We start from the raw sequence: 24355 nt of genomic DNA, 5'->3' as shown, positions 1-24355 counted from the left end.
ACAAGTAGACATATGAGTATTGTTCTCTTTATTCTCATCAACTATGACATTTCTAGCAGCCTCTCTGTAGTCCCTCTTTTTTTTTTTAATGTCCCTAGAAATGAAGGAGTATCCTCTTAAAGATAGTTCTTCCTTCTCCTAACATACTTGAGACCTAGGAAGAAATAAGCAGCAAACTGCATCAGCTTCCATTAGCATGTCTTGGGAATTTAATAAAAACAAGAGGACAGGAGACCCTGGATGACTGTGACCTGGAACCTGACAAAACCCACTGACCACTTGAGCCGGCCTTCTTGACCATGGCTTCTGTTTCCTTCCACGAAAGGTACCTAATGATCAGCCCCTTGGGCCTGTTCTGGCTCAGGCTCACACGTACCAATGACAGACATGAAACTCTTCATAGAGAAAGTGCAAGTCCACCCGGAGCCCAGGGTTCCTGACTTTAGGCCAGTACTTTTGCCAGATGGCACAGGTCTTCTCTGAGGGTATTTGATGATGGCCAGAGCAGCAGCTGACAGACCACGGTTTTCCTACTGGTGTCTGTCTCAGCAACAGCCAAGCATCAGGGGGACTGGAGTTGACCTGCGCGTGGGGACTCTTTAGAATTCAGCTTCCGTGGTGTGTGGTTGGAGAAACGGCAAACGGTTCCAGCAGTGTGCCGTTAGCATGGCGGCTGGGCACACTGGTTTAGCCATGAAAAAACTGCAAAGAAAATATATTCTTGCAAAATCAAGGAAAAATGCAAAGAGGAAACCAGAGATGGAACTAAAGAAAGATAACTACAAGACAAAGTAGTGCCGGGGGTGATGCCCAAACTACAAGAGGCAGATGAGGACCGCCACACAGTGCTGCATTCAGACATTCGACCCACAGTACTTACTGCCTCCCAGGGCCGGGCAGCACTGGCTCTAGGACGAGGACAGGGACAGCTGAGAGTCCCTGCCCCAGAGCTGACCCTCTTTCAAAGGGTGGATACACACCAAGCCTGTGGCCTGGGACCTGCTCCCCACTTCCCTGCTCCCTTTTAGAACACCGTTTTCCTCCCTCTCCACTGCCGGCCATGCTGATCTCTTGTTCTGGACCACAGCAGCTTGAGTCCTTCAATGTCCCCTATACATTATGGTTTCCCACAGTGTTCTCCACGCAACAGCAACTATCATGTTTTCTAAAACAAATTGCCATCAGGCCAGGCGTGGTGGCACATGCCTATAATTCCAATGTAATCCCAATAACTTGGGAGGCCAAGGCAAGAGGATCACAAATTTGAGGCCAGCCTTGGCAACTAAGTGAGACTCTGTCTCAATTGTTTTAGAAAGGGTTTGGGGTGTATCTCAGAGACAGTGACCTGGTGCTTACTCCCTAGTATCAAAAAAAAAAAAAAAAATCACCTTTCTTCCCTATTTGGGATCTCTGGAGTGGCCGCCACTGCTGTCACACCACCCAGCCCCCTGCCAGTGTTCTTCAGCTTTGTGAAGATGCAGCAGTCTCCTACCGCAGGATCTCACGGGCTTGCTTCCTCTGCTGTGGGTGCCCACACCCTGACTCACTATCCACTTCCCTCAGCCTCCACTCCAGCCCTCAGAGCCTATCTCTCAAAGGTAGGATGCTCTTTGTCACCTGTCACCCCCACTGCTTGTTATCTTTATAGCACTTTATCCTAAGTTACAATTCTGAACTGCTTTAGAGTCTGTGGGACAGGGAGGCTTTTCTTTTTCCAAGATCCCCCACGCGGCTGGTTAAGTCTGTGGGATGAACTCCCAATGCTCAGGGGTTCCCTGGTAAAATGTGGGAACTGACACCCAGCTTTCAGGTGACCTCCAACAATCTTCGTGTACGGGCCCTTACCCGGTGCCACTCACTGTGGTTTGTATGCAGCTGTCACAAGATAATTCTGCCACCCTGCTTTATCAAGAACACAGGGTCGGGCTGGGGATGTGGCTCAAGCGGTAGCGCGCTCGCCTGGCATGCGTGCGGCCCGGGTTCGATCCTCAGCACCACATACCAACAAAGATGTTGTGTCCGCCGAGAACTAAAAAAATAAATATTCTCTCTCTCTCACTCTCTCTTTAAAAAAAAAAAAAAAAAAAAAAAGAACACAGGGTCGTATTTTAAGGAATCTGTCCATATACAGCCTCAGAAGAGGGGCTGGAGTTCCGGCCCACACCACTCGAGCCGAGCCCTCACCTTAACTGAAGAGAAAGCAGGCTCAGCACAGGTGCCCAGCTGAGGTCATGGAGGGTGACCACCCCACCCAGGAAAGTGAGGGGGGTGTCAAGGGCACAGACAGTGCCAACAGCTGGTGGACAGATGCTGCCAGGGGCCCCCTGCTCAGTTAAAGCAACCTCAGATGCCAGTGAGCACAGTCTGCAGCTCCCTGCCAGGCTGCGGACAGGATGCTCTCTGGATGGCCCCAAACAAGCAAGAAGCAAAGTTGTGCGCCACAGCCATCCAGACCCAGCCCTGAGATTCAAAATCGGTCAGATTCAGTCTGAATGACAGGGCTTGTTCTTTCCACTGCATCCTCCTGGACAGAGACCCCATGGCCCCCACCTCCCTGGGTATAACTGCTTCGATAGTTAATACCAGACTCATTCAATTTCTTGATTCTTAAAGGTAAATTATAAGCAGCTCATTTCTACTATACATATTTATTTTATTGCAATTCTAGGGATTGCACCCAGAGGCACTCCACCAGTGAGCTACATCCCCAGCCCTTTTGATTTTTTTTGTTTTGAGATAGGGTCTCGCTAAGTTGCCAGGGCTGGCCTCAAACTTGAAATCCTCTGCCTTGGCCTTCTGAGTACCTGGGACTACAGGTGCACACCACTGTGCCCAGCTAACTGTACACTTTTATAATATCTAAAGACATTCAAATGATCATTTTACAAAATGACAGTAAATTTTAATGTATATTAAACTAAAAAGACTAATTCCCTTTTGTTTAAAAAATATAAAGCTATCAAACTGCTTAAGGTATTTTATAAGAGTTTAGGCAAGAAACAGTTTTGACGGTATCATAAATAGTATTATAACTTTATTAAAATGAAAAGACAATATTCAAAATAATGCAACAAAATGAATAAAATCCTTTGTCCAATACTGTACACATAATGCAGAAATCAGTGCATTTTTCTAAAGCATGTTTTAACCTTCATTTAGTTCATACTAAAATATAATAAGCTTTAAATAGCTCAAATAATATCATTCAGCAGTTTAAATTGTAAACAGCTTGTTTAACTGTTAAGAGACCACCGCAGTCGTGTCCCCCTGTTAGCGAGCACCTTCTCCTTACTGCCGTCTACACAAGCAGACACGTCAGAGGATGTGAAAACTCCAACACAAGCCGTGTCTCACTGAGTCGGGAGGCAGCGAGGCACAGCCGGAGGGTTGGGAAAGCAGGAAGGTGCTGACGTGGCCTCTGGCGTTAAGACGTGCTGTGCTATTGGTCACAAGTGTTTTACTTAAAAAGCAAACAATCCTAGGAAATACTGAATAGGAACCAGCAACACAAGGCCAGCTTGTGTTGTATCTGTTTATTAATACAGTCCTAAAAAACCCCCACAACACACCCCCCACACACAACAACTCTCAATCGCACGGCCAGCTGCTCCGCTGCTTTGCGAAACTTCCACCCTGAGTGCTGGTGGCCAGCGTGCCTTTCCAGCTGACTCTGTCCTGCGCCGCCGCTGTCTCAAGGCCACACCACAATGGGCCCTGTCAGCATGTGGAAGGAAGCAGGAGCTGTGAGGACATCACCAATTCTCTTATCTTTCTGTTTTTCAAGATGTGAGACATACACAGGTGACAATGGTTGCCAAATAAACTGCTATCCCTCCCCTAAACAGGACAAGAAATAAAACCTGGAAGTGCCAGGCCTTGGGGTGACTCTGAGACTCGGCAGGTGCAGGCACAGTGCAGCATGCGTGCCCTGCTCTTCCCGGAGAGGTGCTGCAAAGATAACTGAGATAGAGCGTGGGCCTGAAAGCCAGAGATCACCAAGCCGACTACACAAAGTAATTTTTTTATATGATCCTGATCTCAACAATACTGCTTTTTTCTTCCATTTGCTCAATTTTAAGCCCAAGAAGAGCCATTCCTCCAGCTCGAGATTTTATTATTCTGCATATATATTACTCTAACATAGTAACTAACTGGTTAACCTGCAGCTAAGGTCTACGGTTACACCACAAGTTTGTACATAGGTATATAATGTATGCATATCTAAAAGTTTCCCCATCCTTCCCTCCCACCATCACATCTTTATAAATTATAGACTTTTTTTTCAATGTTAACAAAATCAGGGGTTCTCAGAATAGCACCTCACAACTGCTCTAACCCTTTCTCTTTAAGACAGAGTTCAATTATTTCAGTTTACAATCTGACAGACTGTTCTCTGAACCTCGATCAAACTGGAAAACTGAGAACCATCTGCTCCCACGTAACTTCTGCTGAACACGACTCCCAAGCCTAGGGGGAAACCACATAGGACAAGTGTTTCCGCTTCCCGTGGCCGCCCAGGTCTGTTCTTGCCTTGGAGTCCAGCGGTTCTGCGGTGGAAGGCGCGCTGCAGTCAGCGGGCACTGGCTGGAGCCGAGTGCCCGTGTCTGCTTCCTCTGCTTCCCTGAAGAACTTCTCAAATCTGTCCAGGTATGGCGGTCTCTCAGGTAGTAGGTAATAATGCGTTGAACTGACCTTCTTCCCATTTTCAATAATGGGCAGGATGCAGGGAACCTTGTTGGCAGACCCCTCGCTGTTCTGTCTTTGCAGGGCTTTGCTGCTGACGTACTTGGGGTCGGGGGCAAAGCTCTGTGTCGGGGGCATGACCCCATTGAGGTACGATGGAAGGCTTTTAGGACTTGGCGTGCGGGAGTTACTCCTGGACAAAGGTTCTCTTGGTGGCACTTTGGGAGGCCTGTCTTCGTCACTGTAGGTGCTGGAAGTGACCTCTGCAGACCACCGTCTGTAGTCTGGCTTTACTGGCCGGGGAGGTATGGGAACCCTGGGAGGAATCTCAGGTTTGTCTTCATCAGAGTTAGGAGAAGCTCTGTGGTTATAGCTGGATACCCGAATGGCTGGCTTGTTAAAGGACCCAGCTGGGCCCGAATGAGACCTTCTTAATCTGCGGTGGGTTTGAGGTGGAGGAGGATTTGGATTTGAGACACCTCTGATTTGGTCAGATGTGTGGCTAAGATCTGCTGCAGAAACAGCTGGGGTGTCAAAATATGCATAGTTGATCTGTCCACACCCACGGAAGCTTCGCCTACCAGGAACATCATATTTGAAATCAGAAAGTGCACAGTCTTCTAGAAGGAAGTCTGTATCTGAGCTAGTTAGGAATTCCACCTCACAGTCTGTGTCGTCCAGAGAGAGGTCTTCGGAGATGGGCAGTGGTGGGAGGGGCCGAGAGCTCCGCTCACAGGGAGCTGCACAGGGGAAGGGGGAGGGGCAGGGCTTCATGGGTGTGAGTGGAGGCGTGGACGTGCAGAGCCCATTCACCGAGAGCTTCCTGAAGCCACAGACAACTGGATCCTCTTCACGCTGTTCCATACTGTCACTGGGGGGAATGATAAGAGGGGGCAGGCAGGACTTTTGAGATGGACCATTTTCCACAAAGGAGCAGCCATTCATTGGAGCCGACTGTGAAGTGTGCCCTAGAAGGAACAAGGGACGTCCATAAGGATCAATGACCCTGTACCTGCTGAGAGACAAGAGCTCTTCACTGCGACCCTGAGAACACCCATGCAACTGCCATGGGTGTAATTAGAGCCTGAGATGGGAACACACGTGACCTGGTTCAAAGAACAAACTATCTCTTCCATCTCCCTTGGACTTGTGCATGGCACACACCCACACATCTGAGACAAGTTTTGTGACGTGTGCAAAATTCGCAGAAGATGAACAGCATATAATTTACATGAGTACCATGCTACACCGGCTTTGCCATTTAAGACATGCGACACTTCAAGGCAACTGGGCATGAGAGAGAGAAGACAAGGTCCTTATGCCAGCATGTCACAACACTGAGTGAACAGACTCACAGTGTGTTCACCGGACAAGCAGCTCAACAAAAACCCAGGGAGCATAATGTTCACATTGAAAGTACCACACACACACAGTTTTTTATGTTTTAACATTTAGACTACTTTCATTTATTGCTTTCAAAGATGCATTTAATACTACTAATAAAGAGGAAATCTTGTCCAAAGTTCCTAAAGGTTAAGTATGCATCATGGCTGGCGAGAACTCATTCTTGATTTTACAAGATCACACTTCCATAATTTAAGTTCTCCTTAGGGATCAGTGACCCACGATAAAAGCCACTGAGTACAAGAGCTGGAGAAAAACAGTTAGCTCCACATCTGCTGCCACTAGGGGTCAGACCACCGTCGGACACAGCTCAGTTTTCCTCCTCACAAAACCCTGCTGCAGAGCCAGCCAAGGCCACCACTGCTAGCTCCCCTGACTTTCAGAATACGTACCAATGGACGGGAGGTGCTCCTGAGGAGAGCTCAGACTGTAGGCCATGGTTATTGGGTCAATATTTAAGAAGTTACTGAAAGGAAAGGAAAACACTTTGATCGTAAACAAGCAGCAATCACATCCTCTAGGTCACTACAGTCGCACAGGTCCACAGAGCACAGGGGCACTGCATTCTCTACTTACTGTCCAAACTCACTGCGACTGCCCCAGCAGGTCTTCCTGTTCCCCATGGCCTGGCCATTATGCAGAAATCCAGTTTTCAATGGGACTCTGATCTCCTGAGCAGCAACTCCTGCTGTTGACATTGTGTTGTATCTGGAAGCCGGGACTTTAAGTCAACCAGTAGCTTTCATTCCCTGAGGTTGGGTTGTGGGGATGGAGAAGAGTGAGAGAAAAAAGGAAACAACTCAGAAACGCGTTTCTTGGGACAGTCTAAACCTCAGCACGAGTGGGTTCACAGGGAATCTGGGGCGAGTGGAACAGGAGTCGCTGTAGGCGTCTGCCTCATTCTACTCTCAGGAGGGAACCCCAACACAGACACTAAGAATAGCAAGATTTGAAATGTTTTCACAAAAGGAGAAACAATCAGTTGCTGGGAAAACAGACCTTTTACTACAGAGCAAGCCCAGAGCTACACAACCAACCCCACAGATGCCAGGCACACAGCCTCCCTCTAAACCAGCGCACAGGCCTCGCAAGGCACGGCTGCCCCGGGCTCGAAGCTCAGGGGAATCTTGCAGATTCCTTGCAAGCTAAAAAGGTAATTTCAGAAGTCACTATTTTACACTGCAGAGCTAGTTAGCACTCACTAGACCCCCACATGCTTGACAAGGGAGTCTGGGCACCCCACTGACTAGCATTCATGTGGAGTCTGTATTTCAGGGTTGCCACAGAAGAGATATTCTCCAGATATTGCTTGTTCAAAAAAGAAATCATTATATATGAAGACACTAATTTCCATTAGTGAAAATCAAGTTCTGCAAGATGAGTGGCTCCAGCACAGCTTCATCCCTCCCTGTCAAAGACAAACTGAAAGGTACATTCTTTACATTCTCCTTTGTGAAATGCCCAGTAGTTCATGTCCTGCCTGGCTGCAAGGCATGGATTACAAAGGCTAAGTATATTTTTCTTAAAACTAACAGTTCCTAAACTTTAGGAACCCCCTTGTCGTATGTCACAGGTCCAGAGTCCCTGCAGCCTCTTTTTAGTTTTACTTTAGTATTCCGCTGCATCACAAGCATTAAGGAGCATCCGCTGCAGTTCATTTATTCACATGCACTTAGACAAAGAGTTTAGGCCTTTTCCCCTTGACACTGGAATGCTCTCAACTATCTGTGTGACACTTACACACTACAACACTGGCTCACTAAACATCTCTAGTCACTCTCTAAAAGCCTGCACACCTGCCACGCACTACAGCTGTGCTCAGGACGCACTACAGCTGTGCTCAGGACTCAGGATGACGGAAGGTGACTAGGACACCTCTGCGGTGGAGGGGTGCACAGGTTTAACTGCTCAGCAACTTAAAATCCATTATTTACAAATCTGTCACCTCCTATCAGTGCACAGGAGCAGACTGTGCCCCAATCACCACCCCTGCCAATTGCCTTTTAATCATCAGTGTCTGAAACATTAACAAGTGCTCAATAACTGAATGTTGAATGGATTTACAGTGTCCTCTGATTATCATACCAATTAAGTGGATACAGTGTTTAAGGTAGAGGGAATTTTAAAACTAAAGATCCAAAACCATACTCTGCAACATCTATTGTTTTTTTTAACATTAAGAAGGAATGTGGAGGGCTGGGGTTGTGGCTCAGTGGTAGAATGATTTCGTAGCATGCATGAGGCACTGGGTTTGATTCCCAGCAATATATAAAAATAAAACAAATAAAATAGAAGTATTGTGTTCATCTGCAACTAAAAAAAAAAATTTAAAAAAAAGAAGGAATATGGATATTGTAATTTAAAAAATTTCATCGACAAAGGAGCATGTGTCCCAATTCTTCTCAGGATAAATTTTCAGTGAAAATTTATCAATAAATTACCAATATCAATGATAAAAATTTAGAGTTTCAAATTTTATCTGGTTCTAATTCTCTACATTTGACTCTCCCCAATTAGCCGTTTCAATGCACTAGAGAGAGATTTTACCACAGGTTTAAAATATTATTTCAATCAATTTTTCTTTAAATCAGTCTCTAAAAGATATATGATTAAAAAAAAATCTGTCATTTAAGAAATCTAAATCACCAGGGAGTCTCTTGAAGTCCCTTTCAAGATTACTGAAATGAGGCAAATTCGTTATTTACTTACCCGCAGGTAAAGCTCTAAAAAAAAATTTAAAAACCAATTTAAAAAATGGCTAGCCTCTCCCTCTGTATGCTCAGCCCAGTGGTTTATCAGGCTTTTTCTAAGCGTTCTACAAGCACTGGCAGGACTACAGGGAAAGTGTCTGTGGTAACGTAAAAACGAAAGGCAAGATAGGAAGAAGAATATGGTATTTAAGTAGTTTGAAAGCACACGTTTGAAGATTGTTCATCCAGATTACAGGAAAAGGCTGCGGGGGATTCTGGAGGCCCAACCCCCACCTGTCGGCTAGCCAACAAGTACTACTAGTAATTACTGTGTGTCAGCCTCCTAGTGCCATCTAAATCTTAGCTTTCAACAGAATGATTGTGTAACTATCGCCTCTGCCGAAATTGCTTTGGAATTCTGAACCTACGTTTCAGTGGTCACTTAAAATTATTTGTATGTTCTAGAAAAAGTTATTTTTTACTCATTGTTTCCATCACCTACTTGTTAGCTTTCTTAAGAAAAAAATTTTTTTAGTATAAAAAGAATTGTGTTCACTGAGCCAGCTCACTTCTGACCACAATAGTGTCTTTGTGTATTCATAGAAGGTGACCTGCCTCTAAATTTCAATGGGGAATTGTGAATGGGCCATGTTATGAAACTGTCCCAACTGCCTACTTGCTTGCATGGGAGAAGCCAGGAGGGCAATGGAATTGTCACGTTCTCTTCTTTTGGAAAATAACTTCAAAATGTAAACCCCCAAAGAACAACGTGCCTTAGGTTTGGAAGAAAGGTTTTCAGAAACTGTTCTTCAGATGAGAATGAGACCACCTAAAAACCAAGTATCCAGCCTGTATATTCCTTGTGTGTGTGTGTGTGGGAGGGAGTTGGGGGGTATCAACCAGTTTGGTCAACCTCTAGCTAAAAAGAAATAAATTCTGCTCAAGTAAAATCTGAATAATGCTGCAGTGTTTCAAACTTTATCTGGTTCCTCAGAACTGTAAAACTAGTTCTGCTTTACATTAGGAAAGCAATTACAAAAACAAACCTAGGTGGGGAAAATCAATACTAGAATACAAGATGAGCCATTCTGTTATGAAATGCAAAAATAGGAAAGCAATGCTAATCCAGCAGCATGGTTTACACCAGGATCCAAATAACATTCAGCACAACAACTTTTCTTCTGTGTTTATGAACTAAACTTCAGCTTTTTTAGTGGGTCAAAAATTGAGGTAAATACCAACCTCAGATGTGAATTCTTTTTTTTTTTTCCTTTCTTTTTTCTATTAACATCAATTTTTAAAAAATTGGGTTGGGGGGGGACTTAAAATCATGTGTTTTTCAAGTCTCATTTTATTTTCTCTTTACCCTCCCCAACAGCCAAGTTTTGACTTATTTCACCTGACACAGACAGTTCCTGAACAGAGGATTCCAGCCTGGCTCAGGCTTCAACTCTGCATTTCCTATTGTCTGGTGATTATCTTTCCACTTGGATGGTCCCCTGGCATCTCAAACTCTACAAACCAAACTCCTCCTTCCTCTTACCTCCCTCCCTCCCCTCCCCTCCCCTCCCCTCCCACCAGCTCTAGTCCAGGAGGATCACACTTCTCCCAGTTAAGGCCGCTAAGCTCCACATACTGTCTACGTTCTTTCTCAAATTTACCCTCCTTCCACTCACTGGCACCACTATGCCTCCAGTCGGAAAATGCCCAACCCACACTACATACCAGCACCCAGTCAGTGTTCCTTAACTACCTCTCAACCAAGAGCCTCCCCTGCTCAGGAGCCTTGGAAGCTCCTCAGCCCTGCTGGCTCCAACACAGGCCTGCACGCCCCGGCCCAACCTTCCTTTCTAGCTCTGGCTTCTCTTTCCTTCTTTCCTCCAAATGCTTAGAATCCAACTTATGCCTTCAGGCAACTCTTCTTCTGCTGTCTTTGCCAAAAACCCTCCCTTTTATGAAAAGCCAAGGCAGTGTCTCTGTTCCTGGGTTATTTTGTGCTGTGCCCAGATTCTCCTCTCAGCTCCGTCTCCCAGGACAGGAGTGGTGTCTGACTTCTCTTTTCTTCCTGTGGCTCCTGGCATCACTCACTTCTAATACACACTTATTAATGACGCTGAGAAAATATCCACCTCATGCTTTAAAAAGCAATTATGTGAAAGTTTCACAGAGGCTGACTGTCAGCAAAGAACTAGGAAAAAGCAAAGATTTGTAAGAGATAAACTTAACCCATGCTGGAGAGAGAGGCTGCCAGTACTAATTTAACGAGTTTAGATCTCCTCAGTTCATTTCCAAAATCCAAAGCAGACAGTTTGCAGACTGAGTAAAAACGTCAAGCTTCAGTGGTTAACAGCACAGCTTCCTAAATTGGTTCCTGTTACTGTGTACTTGCTTAAAGCAATCAGGGGAGTATTTTCTGAAAACAATGAATTTTACCTTCTCTTACATACTATTCCTTCTGGATTACAATGCATCTACTGTGTTTTTGCTGCTAAATTTAATGTTACTTTCCTTTAAAAAAAAAAAAAAGTCAGGGGCTGGGGTTGTGGCTCAGCGGTAGAGCACTCGCCTAGTATGAGTGAGGCACTGGGTTCAATCCTCAGCATCACATAAAAATAAAGATATTGTGTCCACCTATAACTAAAAGGTAAATATTAAAAAAAAAAGTCAAACCAAATGCACACTGCACACCTCCTTTACTGAGGTGAAATCACTTGCCTTTAGCTTGAGGACAGTCTCTTTGAAACTGCTTCCCCCCCACACACACATACTCTCTCTCTCTCAGGCTACCTTACTGCAGTAACCTAGATATGCTTACCTTGCCACCAGATCTCATTAATAAATCTCAGGAGCAATCCACACAAGGAGGAGGGGCACATTTTTGTCATACAACTCATCCAGTTCTGCCCAGTGCTTCCTTATTTAAGAGTGTGATGTAATTTCCTTCTTTCAATCTGGTTCTAGAACCTGATTTCTGTTTATTCAGGGTGATAAATGGCCTTTTCAGCTGCATTTAACAATTACCTACCTACCTATTACCACAGCCAGGGAAGACATAAGGTAGCTACATTTACAAGTTTATAAAAAGAAACTTATTTAGGTCCTTCCCAAATATACCAATGTCTGCATATTTATGTTCAAATTTTATTATGATTAATGTCTGAAGCACTTGTAATCAGGCTATTGACACATTAAGCATAAATGTTAGCTATTTTAATGGAATTTTATTAATAAACTAAGCTTACTAATTTGATACTCATCTACATGTTCAGTTTTTATGATAGCTACACAGTTGAATAACGTGAATTTATTTGCTGAAAGAAAAAAGACACTTCGTAGATTTTCTAAAAATAAATGCCTCAATTCAGATTTCAGATTTTATTTTAATAGGCTATGATTTGGAGGTAGGGAAAAAAGGAAGCAAGTTAGGAAAATTGCCTTCACTGTACTCTGCTGCCATAGAAAAGCAGAAATAGTCTTTACATGGAAGACCTTTTAAAGTAAAATGCAATTAAAATATTCATGCATGAATTCAAGTAAAACTTTATGGTTTCAGCAAATATTAAAGCGTAGTTCAAAATGATGAGAATGAACATTTGTGTCTGTTTTTATAGCTCCATTCCTTGGAGGTCCTTTAACATCCTCAGCACATAACAGCCCATTTGTAGGTGGTAAAAATGTAGGCAACAAGGAAAATAATTTATCTTCAGACTATCAAAATTAAATGACATAATTTCTTTGATAATTTGGAAACTTTCCAGCCAAAAGAAATGGCCTATTCGTTCAACTACCATAATCAATAGTCTTGATTCACTTAGTCCCATGTGATTTTAATTGGGTAGCAGAAAAATAGAACAGAAATATATTCTTTTGTCCTTTGTACTTTTCCTACAAAGCACAAAAATCAAGTTAGTCATATATATATATTTTATATGTGTATATGTGTGTGTATATATACATACACAGAAGGTGGAAAATATTCTATTTTGACATACACATACAATAGACCTATGACTGTGAAAGGTTCATGAATTCTACTGCAATCACAATGAGAATGAGCACAATGGTCTAAGCTTGGGAAGTTAGTCTTGAAAGCTTCAAATTTATTTAACAAGCATTCAAGTCACCCAGTGGGTAACTCTAGACTGCTGGAATGAATACATAATCATTAGTAATAACTAACATTCACTGGACACTCATCTGCCAGGCATTGTTCTAAGGGCTTCATGTGTATATTAATTTATTTAATGCTCTCATCAACCCTGTGAAGTGGGTCATCTTACTACTCTTATTTATAGATGAGGGGCTTGAGGCACAGAGAGTTAAGGAACTTGCTTCAGGTCAAACATGGTGAGAGGCAAGGCCAGGACTTAGGCCAGGAAGCCCGGCTTCAAAGTCCAGGTTCTGACCACCACACCACTGCCTCTTCCAGTCCTTCAGGCTGTTCAAACTGGCGGGGTAAGATCTGACCAAGCATAACACTTCACCTTTATGGGTAGTGCAGATAAACTTTTGGGGGCATTTTGGTTGATAAATAGTTTTTCTGGGATAGCCTGTAGGCTATGAAAGTTCCTGTTTTTCCTGTAATCCTAGAGACTTGGGAGCCTGAGGCAGAAGGATCACAAGTCTGAGGCCAGACTCAGCAACTCAGTGAGACCCTGTCTCAAATTAAAATTTAAAAAGGGTCTTTTTACCACTGATGTAGCTCAGTGGTAGAGGGACCCTAGGTTCAATCCCTTAAAAAAAAAGAAAGAAAGAAAGAAAAAAGAAAAAAAAAAAAGAAAAGGTCCTGTTCTACTTCAACTCCCCCAAATTTTCCTTATTAAAAGTCATTAATTGTACATCTGGCCTAGCATCTAAATGGGTGGGTAAAGGTATCAGTCTGACCTTCTATTATGACCACGTGCAACAATTCTTTTGAAGCCCTCAATCTTTAATGATAGAGTGATGCCCCATCATGATGTAACCTGTTACAACATAGTATTTGATATAGCACAGGTCTGTTTTTACTCGTAATAGGGGTTACTACATATACCCAACGGGCCTTTTCTAACATACCCCTACAGCATGGATCCTAATGATGGCATTATAATCAGGTTTTATGGTAAAATCTGGAATTTAACAACAATAGAACATATTCGTAAAGCACTGTACGAATTACAAAGCACTTTCTCCAACATTATCTCACTTGATCCCCACAACATCCCTCTAAGAAGAGTTAGGGATTATAATCTCCAGTTTGCAAATGAGGAAACCAAGTGAGGTGAAACCTCCTGCTATGAGCAAAAGGGCTGGCAGGGCTCTTCTGCCCAGCACACACTCACTGCCTCTGCTTTCTACAGCATCTTCATGTCAGGAGCAACTTGCTTCTCTAACATTGTTTATTAATGGGGAAACTGAAGCAAATAGTTGCTAAGTGCAATGCTAAGTGCTAGCTAACTATAGAGATAGGAAGTGGAACTCAGTGTTCAGATCAGAAGCTTTTTTTTTCAGTACTGGGGCTCAAACCAAGTGCTCTAACACTGAGCCACATCTCCATATCTCAGCTCAAATTCTTAGCCGCCATGCATTAATTCTTTTCACAAATACTTATCAAACACTTGTTCTGGACTGGATACTATGCTAGGTGAAAAACAGACGTGGTTGCTGCCTGATGGAAATTTCTGATCTAATGAGGGAGGAAAATGACATATAAGCAATCAAACAATTCCAGCAATTTCAGATTGTGATAACTTTCAAGGAAACAGGGTACAGTGACAGGATAAGGAGGTAGAAGAGAACGTATTTATACAGGTGGTCAAGAAAGGCCTCACTGAGCAAGGGACTTTTCAAATAGAGTTATAAAGAATGGAAAAGCAGCTGTCAGTTGGGAGAAGAGCCTTCCACAGAGGGCTAAACTGTTTCTAACAAGCAATCTGTAACTAGGTAAGTTTCCTATCTGTGGGTCATTAATAAGAGCTTTTGAACAATGCTGTCTAATCCCTGCCATTCCATTTCCAAGTTGAAAAGAAGTCTAATTCCTGTAGCCCAAGTCCCACATTTTAAAGACATATTCACTGCGGTCTAGAAGATTGTGGTCTTTTTGTAATACTGCCCAATTTCTTTTTCCTATAAGTTTTTCCCCCCTCTTCATTCTAATACTAAAAACTAAACTTGGAAACTATAGAGGAATAAACAGAAAATTAGAAAGGAGGACATATCTTTTAGCGGAGGGTTCCCTTCATGTCACCGTGTCACCATTTCAAGTCCTCAGCCCATAGGCTGCTGCTCCTCCCTAGACAGACCTTATGAAGGTTTTCCCTTTGATTTACAAAGGGGCTTTGTAATATACTGCCCAATTTTATGACATAAAAAGTTGGATTTGTCAACGAAGACTCCTAATCTCAAAATCTTTTTTCCTCTCAACATTTGAAATCAGAATCTCACACTACCTTTTCTCTATCTTAACACGAATTCTCTATAAGTTAGCAATTTACATTTAGGAGCCTGAAATTTACCAGTTTTATGTACCTTTACAAAGCATGTGTTTATTCTGTGCAAATAATGCCAGAATACCACAACTGGACTGTGTTTATCTAGTAAGCTGGTTCTTCATTCGCTTTTACAAAGTATGGCCAAACACCTGCAGAGTGTGCTGAGGGTGCCCGGTGATGAGGTACCAATTCATATTTATTTAGATTATCAGCAGAGTTGCTTCTCTGGTAGAGGGAGCCTACGACATTCAAATTCCTGGGATTACCCTGGGCACCACCTTTCCCCTCCTCTGCTCACCTTTCTAAAGCAACTTGATGGTATGTTGACAATCAGGTCAGTCTCAAGCATGTTAGATTGTACCTGTAATTTAGGCAACTTGCTTTTAAAAGCTACTATTAGTATAAGCAGAAAGGAAGTATTATCTAGTTTAACTTCTGAGCAGCAGCAGTGAAGAGTTATTTTCACATAAAAACTCAAGACCACAGCATAATTAAACCTCACAAAAGGGTGAGCAGTATCTGTGAACTAAAAATAGGAAAAAGAATTCATTGAAAACAAACATTTCAACTTCAAATATGAATTTGGACATTTCACAACAGCCATAAAAAATAGATTTGCTTTCCAACCCTTATCAGTGACTAGTCCAATCCTGCTGAGCCTTAAAATGTAAAACATGCTTTCATGCATTTATTTATCAATATCAACTCTGTGCAAGGCTGCCTAAGATAAAAAGCTGTACAAGGCAGAGTTCCTGCCCTTAAGGAGTTTACCATCTAATATAACTGCCAGGTTATAAACTGATAGTTAAGACTTCTCTTGTCTATTAGTAAATGTCTACCAGAACACACAGTGAAAAGAAGCTCTGCAGGAAGTGAGGGAATGCAAATCATGTCTGAAATCCATACTAAAATCTATGTTTTTCTTTTTAAACCTGCTACTATCCAGAAAAGGGATGGGTTGATAATATACTTAGCAGGCTAGCAAGAAACCAGCTTTTAGTTGGGGCTTTGCAAAAATTTGGTCTTCTGCTGATATAGGTACCTGTCTTTGGTCTGTTTAAGTAAAATGTCTCTGAAAATTAATTACAATTATGTTAAGAAATACAACTTAAAAAAAAAAACAAGACTCGGTATAGTGAACTTAGATGTTTCAGTTTCAACAAAGATATATCTACTGCATCCTTGGAGATTTACAAAAGCTTGAAACTTTGCAGAACTCTTGTTCTTCAGGAGGGAAAAAAAGAAGAGCATTTTAAACCTCACCTTTCTTCACCTCTGACAGTTGCCTAGAAACCAGTCCTGCCCTACCTGTGTTGCAGGTGTACCTGAAGTCACCAACACATCTCTTTTAAAGCTACAGTCTCTATTCTGACTGCACTACTTAAGTTCATGACTAACAATCTATTCACATTTTTATCAGGGAAGAGACTGGTTTCTTTCAAGCAATGATGAAATCCTAATAAAGACCTAGGAAGCACCGATACAGCTCCAATCATGGTCAAGGAGTCGTCTAATTTGCACCAGGATGTGATATATAAGTACACGAAATTCCCGGCCAGCTTTCAGGTTCTCAGCACGGAATCCCGCAGTGCCCTTAAAGAGCGCGATTCTACAAGAGGAGGGAAAGAACACGAAACAACTCGGGTCAATTTACAAATACAGACCGAGGAAACGACCTGGGCGCCGAGAGCTCCGGCAGAGGGACGGAGGCCGGCCGCGACCGAGAGCCGGTGCCGCCGCCCACCGGAGCGTCCCCGGCAGGCTTCAGGGGCGCTCGGGTTCGACCGGGCACGCAGCCCCGGCGGGACAGAAACGGGGCGCGGGCCGCACGAGCCCGCCCCGCGCCCTCCGCAGGCACCCGGTGCCCGGCGGGGACGCGTACAGGGCCCCGGGGGCGAGGGGCGCGTCGAGGGTCGCCGGCACCCACGCCCGCGCCGGGGCGAGCTCGGGCCCGGCCCTCCGCACGCCGAGAGAAACGCCCGGCGCGGGCCCGCCCCTGCCCCTCGGCGCGTCCCGGAGCAGCTCGGCGTCGCGGCGGCCCTGTCCGCGCGCCCCACGTCCCGGCCCCGCGGAGCCGCCCGCGCCGGGCCCGAGAGGTGCCGCGCCGCCCGTCCGCCCGTCCGCAGCGCCGAGCGCCTTACCCCGGGGGAGCGGCGGCTGCCCCACGGCGCCCTCCCGCGCATGTCCGGCAGGCCGGCTCAGTGCCGCGGGCTCCGGGGCCCGGACATCGCGCAGGCGCCTCGCCGCTCGCTCCTTCGCTCGCTCGCTGGCCCTCCCGCTCGCGCCGCCTGCCTCGCACTCGGCTGCCGCCGCCGCCGCCGCCGCCGCCGCCGCCGAGTATTTAGCGTAAGCGCCGAGAGTGACGTCAGCCCACCGCCCCGCCCCCGCCGCGCAGCCAATCCGGGCGGCAAGCCGCTTAAAGGGGCGATGCCGGGCTGGAGCTGCTGCGGGGGCCCCCCAGAGGGCATTGCGGGAGGCCCCCGGCTCGCTGGAGGCCCCTGACTCTTCGCCTTCGCGGATCCGGGCAGCCGCCCCCGACAGCCTAGACGCAGGGTTTTCTCAGAAGTCTGCGCGCAGCCGGCCTCGCGCGGAATTTCCCCCAATTCCCCGCCCCCGGGGATAGTGCGTGCCGTCCTCTCCTGCGGGAGCCGGGCGGACGGGACGAGGAGCCGGACGGGGCGAGGGCAGCGCCTGCGAGGCCGCAACTCGGGACGGGGCGGGACGGCGAGGGACTCGGAGGGGCTAGGGGACGTGAGGGGCGGGGCAGGGCAGTAAGGGACAGGGGGGATAGCAAGGGACAGTGAAGGACGGGAAGGGATGGTGAGGGACGGCGGGGAACGGGGAAGGATGACCATGTAGGTCGGTGAGGGGCAGGGGAGGATTGTGGGGACAACACGGCACAGTGAGGGATGGCGCGGGACGGTGAGGAATGGCTGGAACAGTGTGGACGTTATGGGACTGTGAGACAGTGAGGGTGGGTCTGTGTAGGACACAGTGGGACAGTGCAGGACAATGAGGGACGACGAGGGGCAGTGAGAGACAGAGGGGCAGCCAGGACTCCTTGGTGAGAGCAGGGCCTCCAGGGGAGGGCAAGGGCTCTTCTGACCACATATTGGAAAAGGAGCCCGGTCCTGGTGCTGCTGACCTTTTCAGGCCGCCCACCACTTCCAGGGGCAGCCCCTGCTGGGTCCTGGAGGCCCTAGTTCTTCACCTGGTTACCTGTTAGACCCAAGCTGGCCTGGATGTCTCCTGGCACCAGGCAGCCGTGCGACGCCCCAGGACAGACCACGAACAAGCCAGTAGGAGGAGGTTTCTGGGGGCACCCGTGATGCAACTTGGGCTTATAGTTTAACCGTAAAATAAATAATACAAATGATAACAAACCAAGAGTGGCTAAAGTAAGAAAAAAAGCAAACAAACGGAAACCCTCCAGTTTTAACGAGAACAAATTTCCCAAATGGTACTTTATGGAGTAGAGGCCAAAGACTGCTACTGACCTCTTTGGTCTCCATAGAGCCCTTCTTGCACTTCAGCAATAATGCCTGATAGTTATACGTTTAGCACAACGTAATTGAGGTTGTTTAACATATGGAATGAGATTCTGGCCTCATTATCAAGTTAACTATTAACTTTGCACCCCGTGAAATGATCTGCCTTTTCTCCAACATTGTTTACTTACATCCTTTTAAATTTAATTCAAAGGCCTCATTTTGAATTCAAGGCCTTAAGCACCAAATTAAAAACGAAAAAGTATCCCTTTGCCCCCTTTCACTTGCAAGGACAGTTATCCTGTTCTTTCAGCGGTACCTTCTGGCCTAGAGGGCTGTGGGGTCATTTTCATGCCCAGGCTATTTATCAACATTGGAGTTATCCTGTCTTCCCTATATTCTTACTTATTGTATTCATTTAGTATTATAGGAATTAGTCACAAAGAATTGCTGATTTTCTTACCAACTTAACTAGGTTTTTTTGGTTCACAGAAAATCTATCCAGATTCCATCTCCACCTCCCTGTTTTATGTTCACCACTACCCATATGCTGTTAGCGGTGTGGGAAAAAAAAAAAAAAAAAGATCCGCCTGAGAACTTGCCCAGAACATCTTTTCAGACCTCACAGTACAGCATTTACTGAATGTGGACCTAGATGAGCTCCAGTTTCATTCAAAAGGAACCCTAGTTACGCTTTTTCAAGTCACCACAATACAGCTGTAATTTGTGCTTTGGCCTTATTGGCATGCTTTTACATTCCCCTATTCATAAAACAGTGATAATCACCAGAGCAACCATCAAACACACCCCTTCTTTAGAGAAAGAAGATCAACAGGATACTTACTATATAGAGGTGATCTGTATGATGTGCTAATGTTTTGGTAAATTATCAAAAATCACAAAATCATATGACTAACACATGATTCATTGATTTCTCTTCTGATCTATTTTAATCTTGGAAAAGAGACATTTGATTCATTCATTTTTGGGGAAAAACAGTTATAGCTGCTAGTTTACTGAATTTGGTTCATAATTTTGTTCATATAATAAGTCTTTCTCAGCTGTGAAGGATCACATGAGAAAACTTATGCTCCACACATCTTTTATCTAGTAATCGACTTTCTATTTTACAGTAACATTGATATGTCAGTAGTATCATAGAATGTTTGGGGAAGAGTCTGAAAGGAAAATGTGAAGCAACGTGAAGTAACTCTAGCATATTAAGTCTAGCAGGTGACCATTCATTAGAGATTTAGGCAAAATGCTCCCTTTTTACTGAACCTAAGTTTTGAGTAATGTATTTTTTAAAAAATATATTTCTCAGAGTTGATTTAATTTTGAGGCCATTTCTCACGGAATGGACACTGTTTTAATAGAGCATGACATCTAAAACATTAGACTCAACATCATATTGACCCAGATAGTTGTTGTGCAGGCAATCCCTTTTCAGCAAAAGAATTGCTATCCCTGGAGTAAGAAAAAGCTTGAAGCTCTGTCTCAGGAACCTGAGAACCACACTGTTGTCCTGAGGACCTTACTCCTTTCTGTCCTCACCAAGAAATTCCACAAGTCGTGTACGTATAAAGATGCCGGGCAGACCTTATCAAATGTACGACTTATATCCATGTTTTGATATTGGAATCCTGTAGAAGAGTATGCACATTTTGGTGTTTGTCTTTCCTAGCTGTGAAGGATTACATGAGAAAACTTATGCATTTCTCCTTGTTCATAAAGACATATTTTAAAACAAGATCCTTTTTGCATTACCCTTTTAGTCCCAGAGCTTTTATTTCTATCTATACATGATATAAATGTATAATACGCACTTTTTTTTTACTAGTCTGTAAGTAAGCATGCAATAAAATCTACACGCCCAATGGAAGAAATGTATTTCTTATAGGCTGTTTGTTTAGTGTACTGCATTGTTTTGAAAACAATTGTGTGTGTGTGTGTGTGTATATATATAATATCCAATAAATTGCGGATTACTTTAGAATGGACGTGCTGGTAAGAGCCCACCATTCATCTGTGAGTGCCACATCACAACAGAGTCTCCCATTGAGCTTTCCCCTTAGCAATAGTGGCAATACTCCATTTTTCCCTTCCTTTCTACTTGGTATACGTAGCCTGTGAGAAGACGGATGGGCTACTTGCAATTTATTAGTCTGTGTTTTAGGTGTCAGAGGCAGGGCTTAACTAACTTTTGTTTAGTATAGGTTTTGGACAGTCTATCTAGTTGTTTAGTTTTAATTGAGTCACCCTTCAGATACCTAATGTTGCTTTAATAAATATTTGATGCTTTTGACGGATGTTTTTCTAATTCCATCCCACCTCTGGAATCAGTAACTGTTAGAATTTTTTTTAGTATCCTCTGGATCAATTTAATTTAGATACATAGTCGATGTTTTCAAGATAATTTTTTTTTCAAGCAGAAATTTGACTTTACCTTCTGATTTAAATATTTAGACATTTTGTCCCGAGTAAATGCTGTATTTCCTATTAGCTGGCCAGTAGGGTGTGCTCTAGTCCCTTGCCAAATTAATTAATTAAAATTATTAATGTAAACTTTTGATTAAGAGATTTCAGAAATATGTTTCACTTGTTCATTGCCAGCAACACAGGTGAGGTGTGTTCATATAGATACCAGTGCAGATGCATGCACACCATATACAGAAAGAATGGTTACATTAAAAAAAGAGAAGGCTTCGAGATGCCAACTTCTTCAGCCTAGTCCTAAAATAACTTGGTATTGTTTCACCAAATTGGTCTCGTGGCAATGAAGAATGGGAAGAGGTTGCCATGATGAAGAGCTCATGCTCTCACGTGGGAGTGTGGATCTTTCTCTAGCTCTCACCAGCTGGATGGCTTTGGGCAAATTGTTTAACCTCTGTACCTTGTATTATGGGGGTAAGAGTGGTCCCTGTTCATAGGCTACTGGATGGATAAATGTGTGGGACAGTGCTTAGACACTGCCCAGGCCAACCACGGCTCAGTAATATTTTGTTTTTATTATTATTGTTATAAATTCTTTGAGAGATTTTTGAACATCTTTCATTGTAAGATTGTCAATTTCTTGATAGCTTATTACACACCATTTAGTCGTTCAGAATGTCGTTTCATTAAATCCAAAGAGCATAAATGATTCATAACCTAAAACGCCTTGCTTGACTCTGCAGTATTTCCTCTTCAGAGCCATAAAACCTTAAGACAAAAAAAAAAAAACAAAAAACAAAAAAAACAAAACACAAGGTCTCTGTAATAGTGCAGTATCAGTCACCTGCAGTCCTCAGGAGAGGCGCTAAGGGCAGGAAGCCTTCTCTGCAGCTGTGAAAGCCAGCTAGCAAGTACGAAATCTGTGAGTATTTACTTGTAAGCATCCATACCCATGTTTCCTTTTAAAAAATTAGATTTAAAATAAAATAAAGCCCCCGAAGAGCTTTTTGATATGAATAGCTTTACAATTTTCTCTGAAATGCAAGGACAATGGATAATAGTCAATGATTGGATATTGATTTGAAAAAGATGTTTTTTTTCCAATCCATGTCACAGAAGAATAAAACTGTGAGTTTGATGTTAAAATGAACACAGTTGATTTCTCGATTTCTCTTGGTTCTCTAATCCTTGTGCCGATCACACTGACTTATTTTCTTTGAGAAGTTGGTGGGTGCCTTTCCGCCCTACTCATCCTTTCAGGGATCTGGAATGATTCTACTTTCCAGGGTCTGAATGGGAGAGGTGACTGCTTCGACTGGAGTGATCACTAGAAGCTGGTTCTCACAGAAGAGCCCAGTTTGAGTTAGGAACAAGGAGATGGTGGAGTGAAAAGTTTAGGAATGCAGGACATTTGTTCAGAAATGTGTCGTATCTGTAGCCCACGGAGGGGTTGAGTGCCCCAAAGTAAAGCTGGGGAGCATCGGAGGGTTCCGTCTTCAGTGAGGGGGTCACACGGTACCCCCTCATTTATTCAACTGATATTTAATAAGCTTCCCACTGCCTGCCGCTCACTGTCCCAGCACTGGTGTACCCTGGGGAGCACAATGGATCAGTCTTCGCCTTCGTGAAATTTATGGTCTCATGAGGAAGAAAGATAGTAAATAACTAGCAGATATATGTCATTCTAAAAGTCAGTGTGCAATCAAAACTGCTGAGGACAGAGGACAGTGGGACAGTGGCAGGAGATGAGTTTATTTGACTAAGTGGGCGGGAAGGTCACCCTGGGGAGATGACATGTTCTGAGACTGAAGTCTAGGAAGGAGAGGTCCAGGTCAAGCCTGCAGAAAGCACATGTCAGGTACAGGGACAGTGTGGGGCAAGGACAGAGTGGGAGAGAGCTTGGTGTGTTGGGGGAACTGGGGGGAGATCATTCTGAACGCATTCAGGAGGCTGCCGTGTGTCCAAGTGAGAGCTGAGGGCTTGAGAAAGGGTGTGGTAGTTGGAAAGCAGACCAGCAAAAGGACCCCAGAAAGGCTGATCTGGCTTTCCATTGGGATCTAGAATCGACAGGACTTACTGATAGCGTGCACACAGGAGAGAAGGAAAGGAAGAGCTAGGGTGACTTCACCTCGCTGGCTTCGAGTGAGTGGATGATGGCGCCCTTTACGGAAGGGGAGGAGGCCAAGGGAGGAACAGTGAGTGTAGTTTGAAGATTAGATAATGGAAGAAGCTCCAGCTGACCAACAGGGGGGGGGGGATGCAAGATGTTTTCCAAACGATTTGTTCCACTGTGGCATGTGGGTAGAGATTGGCAACCTAGTTTGTGTTACTTGGGAAAGTTTTTGCAGAGATCCCAGCTGTTGGTGACTGGGATTCTAGGGGCTGAGGGCAGCTAAGGCACGGATCCTGGGGCTTTGGGACTCAGGAGAGCAGTCTCTTCCTGGTCTCAGACAGGCTGGTATTCAGAGTTTTCTACGATCACTCCTTTGGGGGCTACAACATTCTAGTGAACTTGAACTCAGGGCTTTGGATTAATACTCCTTTTATATGAGAGGATATGAATTTCAAATCAGTTACTAAGGTCAGATGGATATTAGTTGATACTTGAGTTAAAGGTGTCCATACATTTGTGACCATACTTTCTTTTGAGTTATTTTGACTTCTTCATAAAACTGTGGGATTAAACACATCTTTTTTTTTTTCCAGATTATACTAACCTTAAAATAATGATTGCAAATTGCTGATATCTTAAAGGTGACAGACTTTTTTCCCCTAAAAAAGGCATATTTGACTGTGAAATTAAGACAAATGCCCATTTTTCCTATGTTGTTTTTTTCTATTATGATTAAGTCATTAGTCTTAGCTTTGAGTAATGAAAACTGTTTGGGAAAATATGTGACCAAAACTTAAGTTTCTCTGACTTAGAAATGTGATCAAGCTTGCTCTCATTAAGTACTCCTGATGCTTCCAGACATGCATCAGGACAACCAGTGACTCTACCATTCATTATATAGTGGATACTCAGTAAATATGAGTGTCCACTACCTTTGGTTCTGATGGGTTCTACTCTTTCAAAGTAAAATTCAGATGTATCTCCAGTCACTTGAGGTTTCTGGTTGTTTCTATTTTTAATTTAATACTTCAATGCATTTGCCCCGCTCATTAAAGGATATGATCCTCATAACGA

General features: G+C 44.1%; 1 protein-coding gene across 3 annotated transcripts; it reads right to left on the bottom strand.

Annotated features, from left to right (window-relative positions):
- Window positions 1-3003: 3003 nt before the first annotated feature.
- ERRFI1 (ERBB receptor feedback inhibitor 1) lies at window positions 3004-17818 on the bottom strand. Of its 3 annotated transcripts, none has more exons than XM_081308464.1 (4): window positions 17389-17818; window positions 6664-6795; window positions 6480-6553; window positions 3004-5651 (listed from the first exon to the last, which is right to left on the bottom strand). In XM_081308464.1, exons 2-4 carry the CDS (start codon window positions 6783-6785, stop codon window positions 4468-4470), a joined length of 1380 nt encoding a protein of 459 aa, XP_081164590.1. In that variant the 5' UTR covers window positions 6786-6795; window positions 17389-17818; the 3' UTR covers window positions 3004-4467. The 3 variants fall into 3 exon arrangements, with proteins under 3 accessions (XP_081164590.1, XP_081164588.1, XP_081164589.1); XM_081308462.1 differs by having other exon boundaries at window positions 6664-6836; window positions 17389-17809; XM_081308463.1 differs by lacking the exon at window positions 17389-17818 and adding an exon at window positions 16715-17370 and having other exon boundaries at window positions 6664-6836.
- Window positions 17819-24355: the final 6537 nt, after the last annotated feature.

The sequence above is a fragment of the Spermophilus citellus genome (assembly GCF_964194105.1).
Source record: "Spermophilus citellus genome assembly, chromosome: 9".
NCBI classification, from domain to species: Eukaryota; Metazoa; Chordata; class Mammalia; order Rodentia; family Sciuridae; genus Spermophilus; species Spermophilus citellus.
The sequence above is the reverse complement of the archived record's forward strand: the minus strand, read 5'-3'. Positions and strand labels throughout refer to the sequence as shown.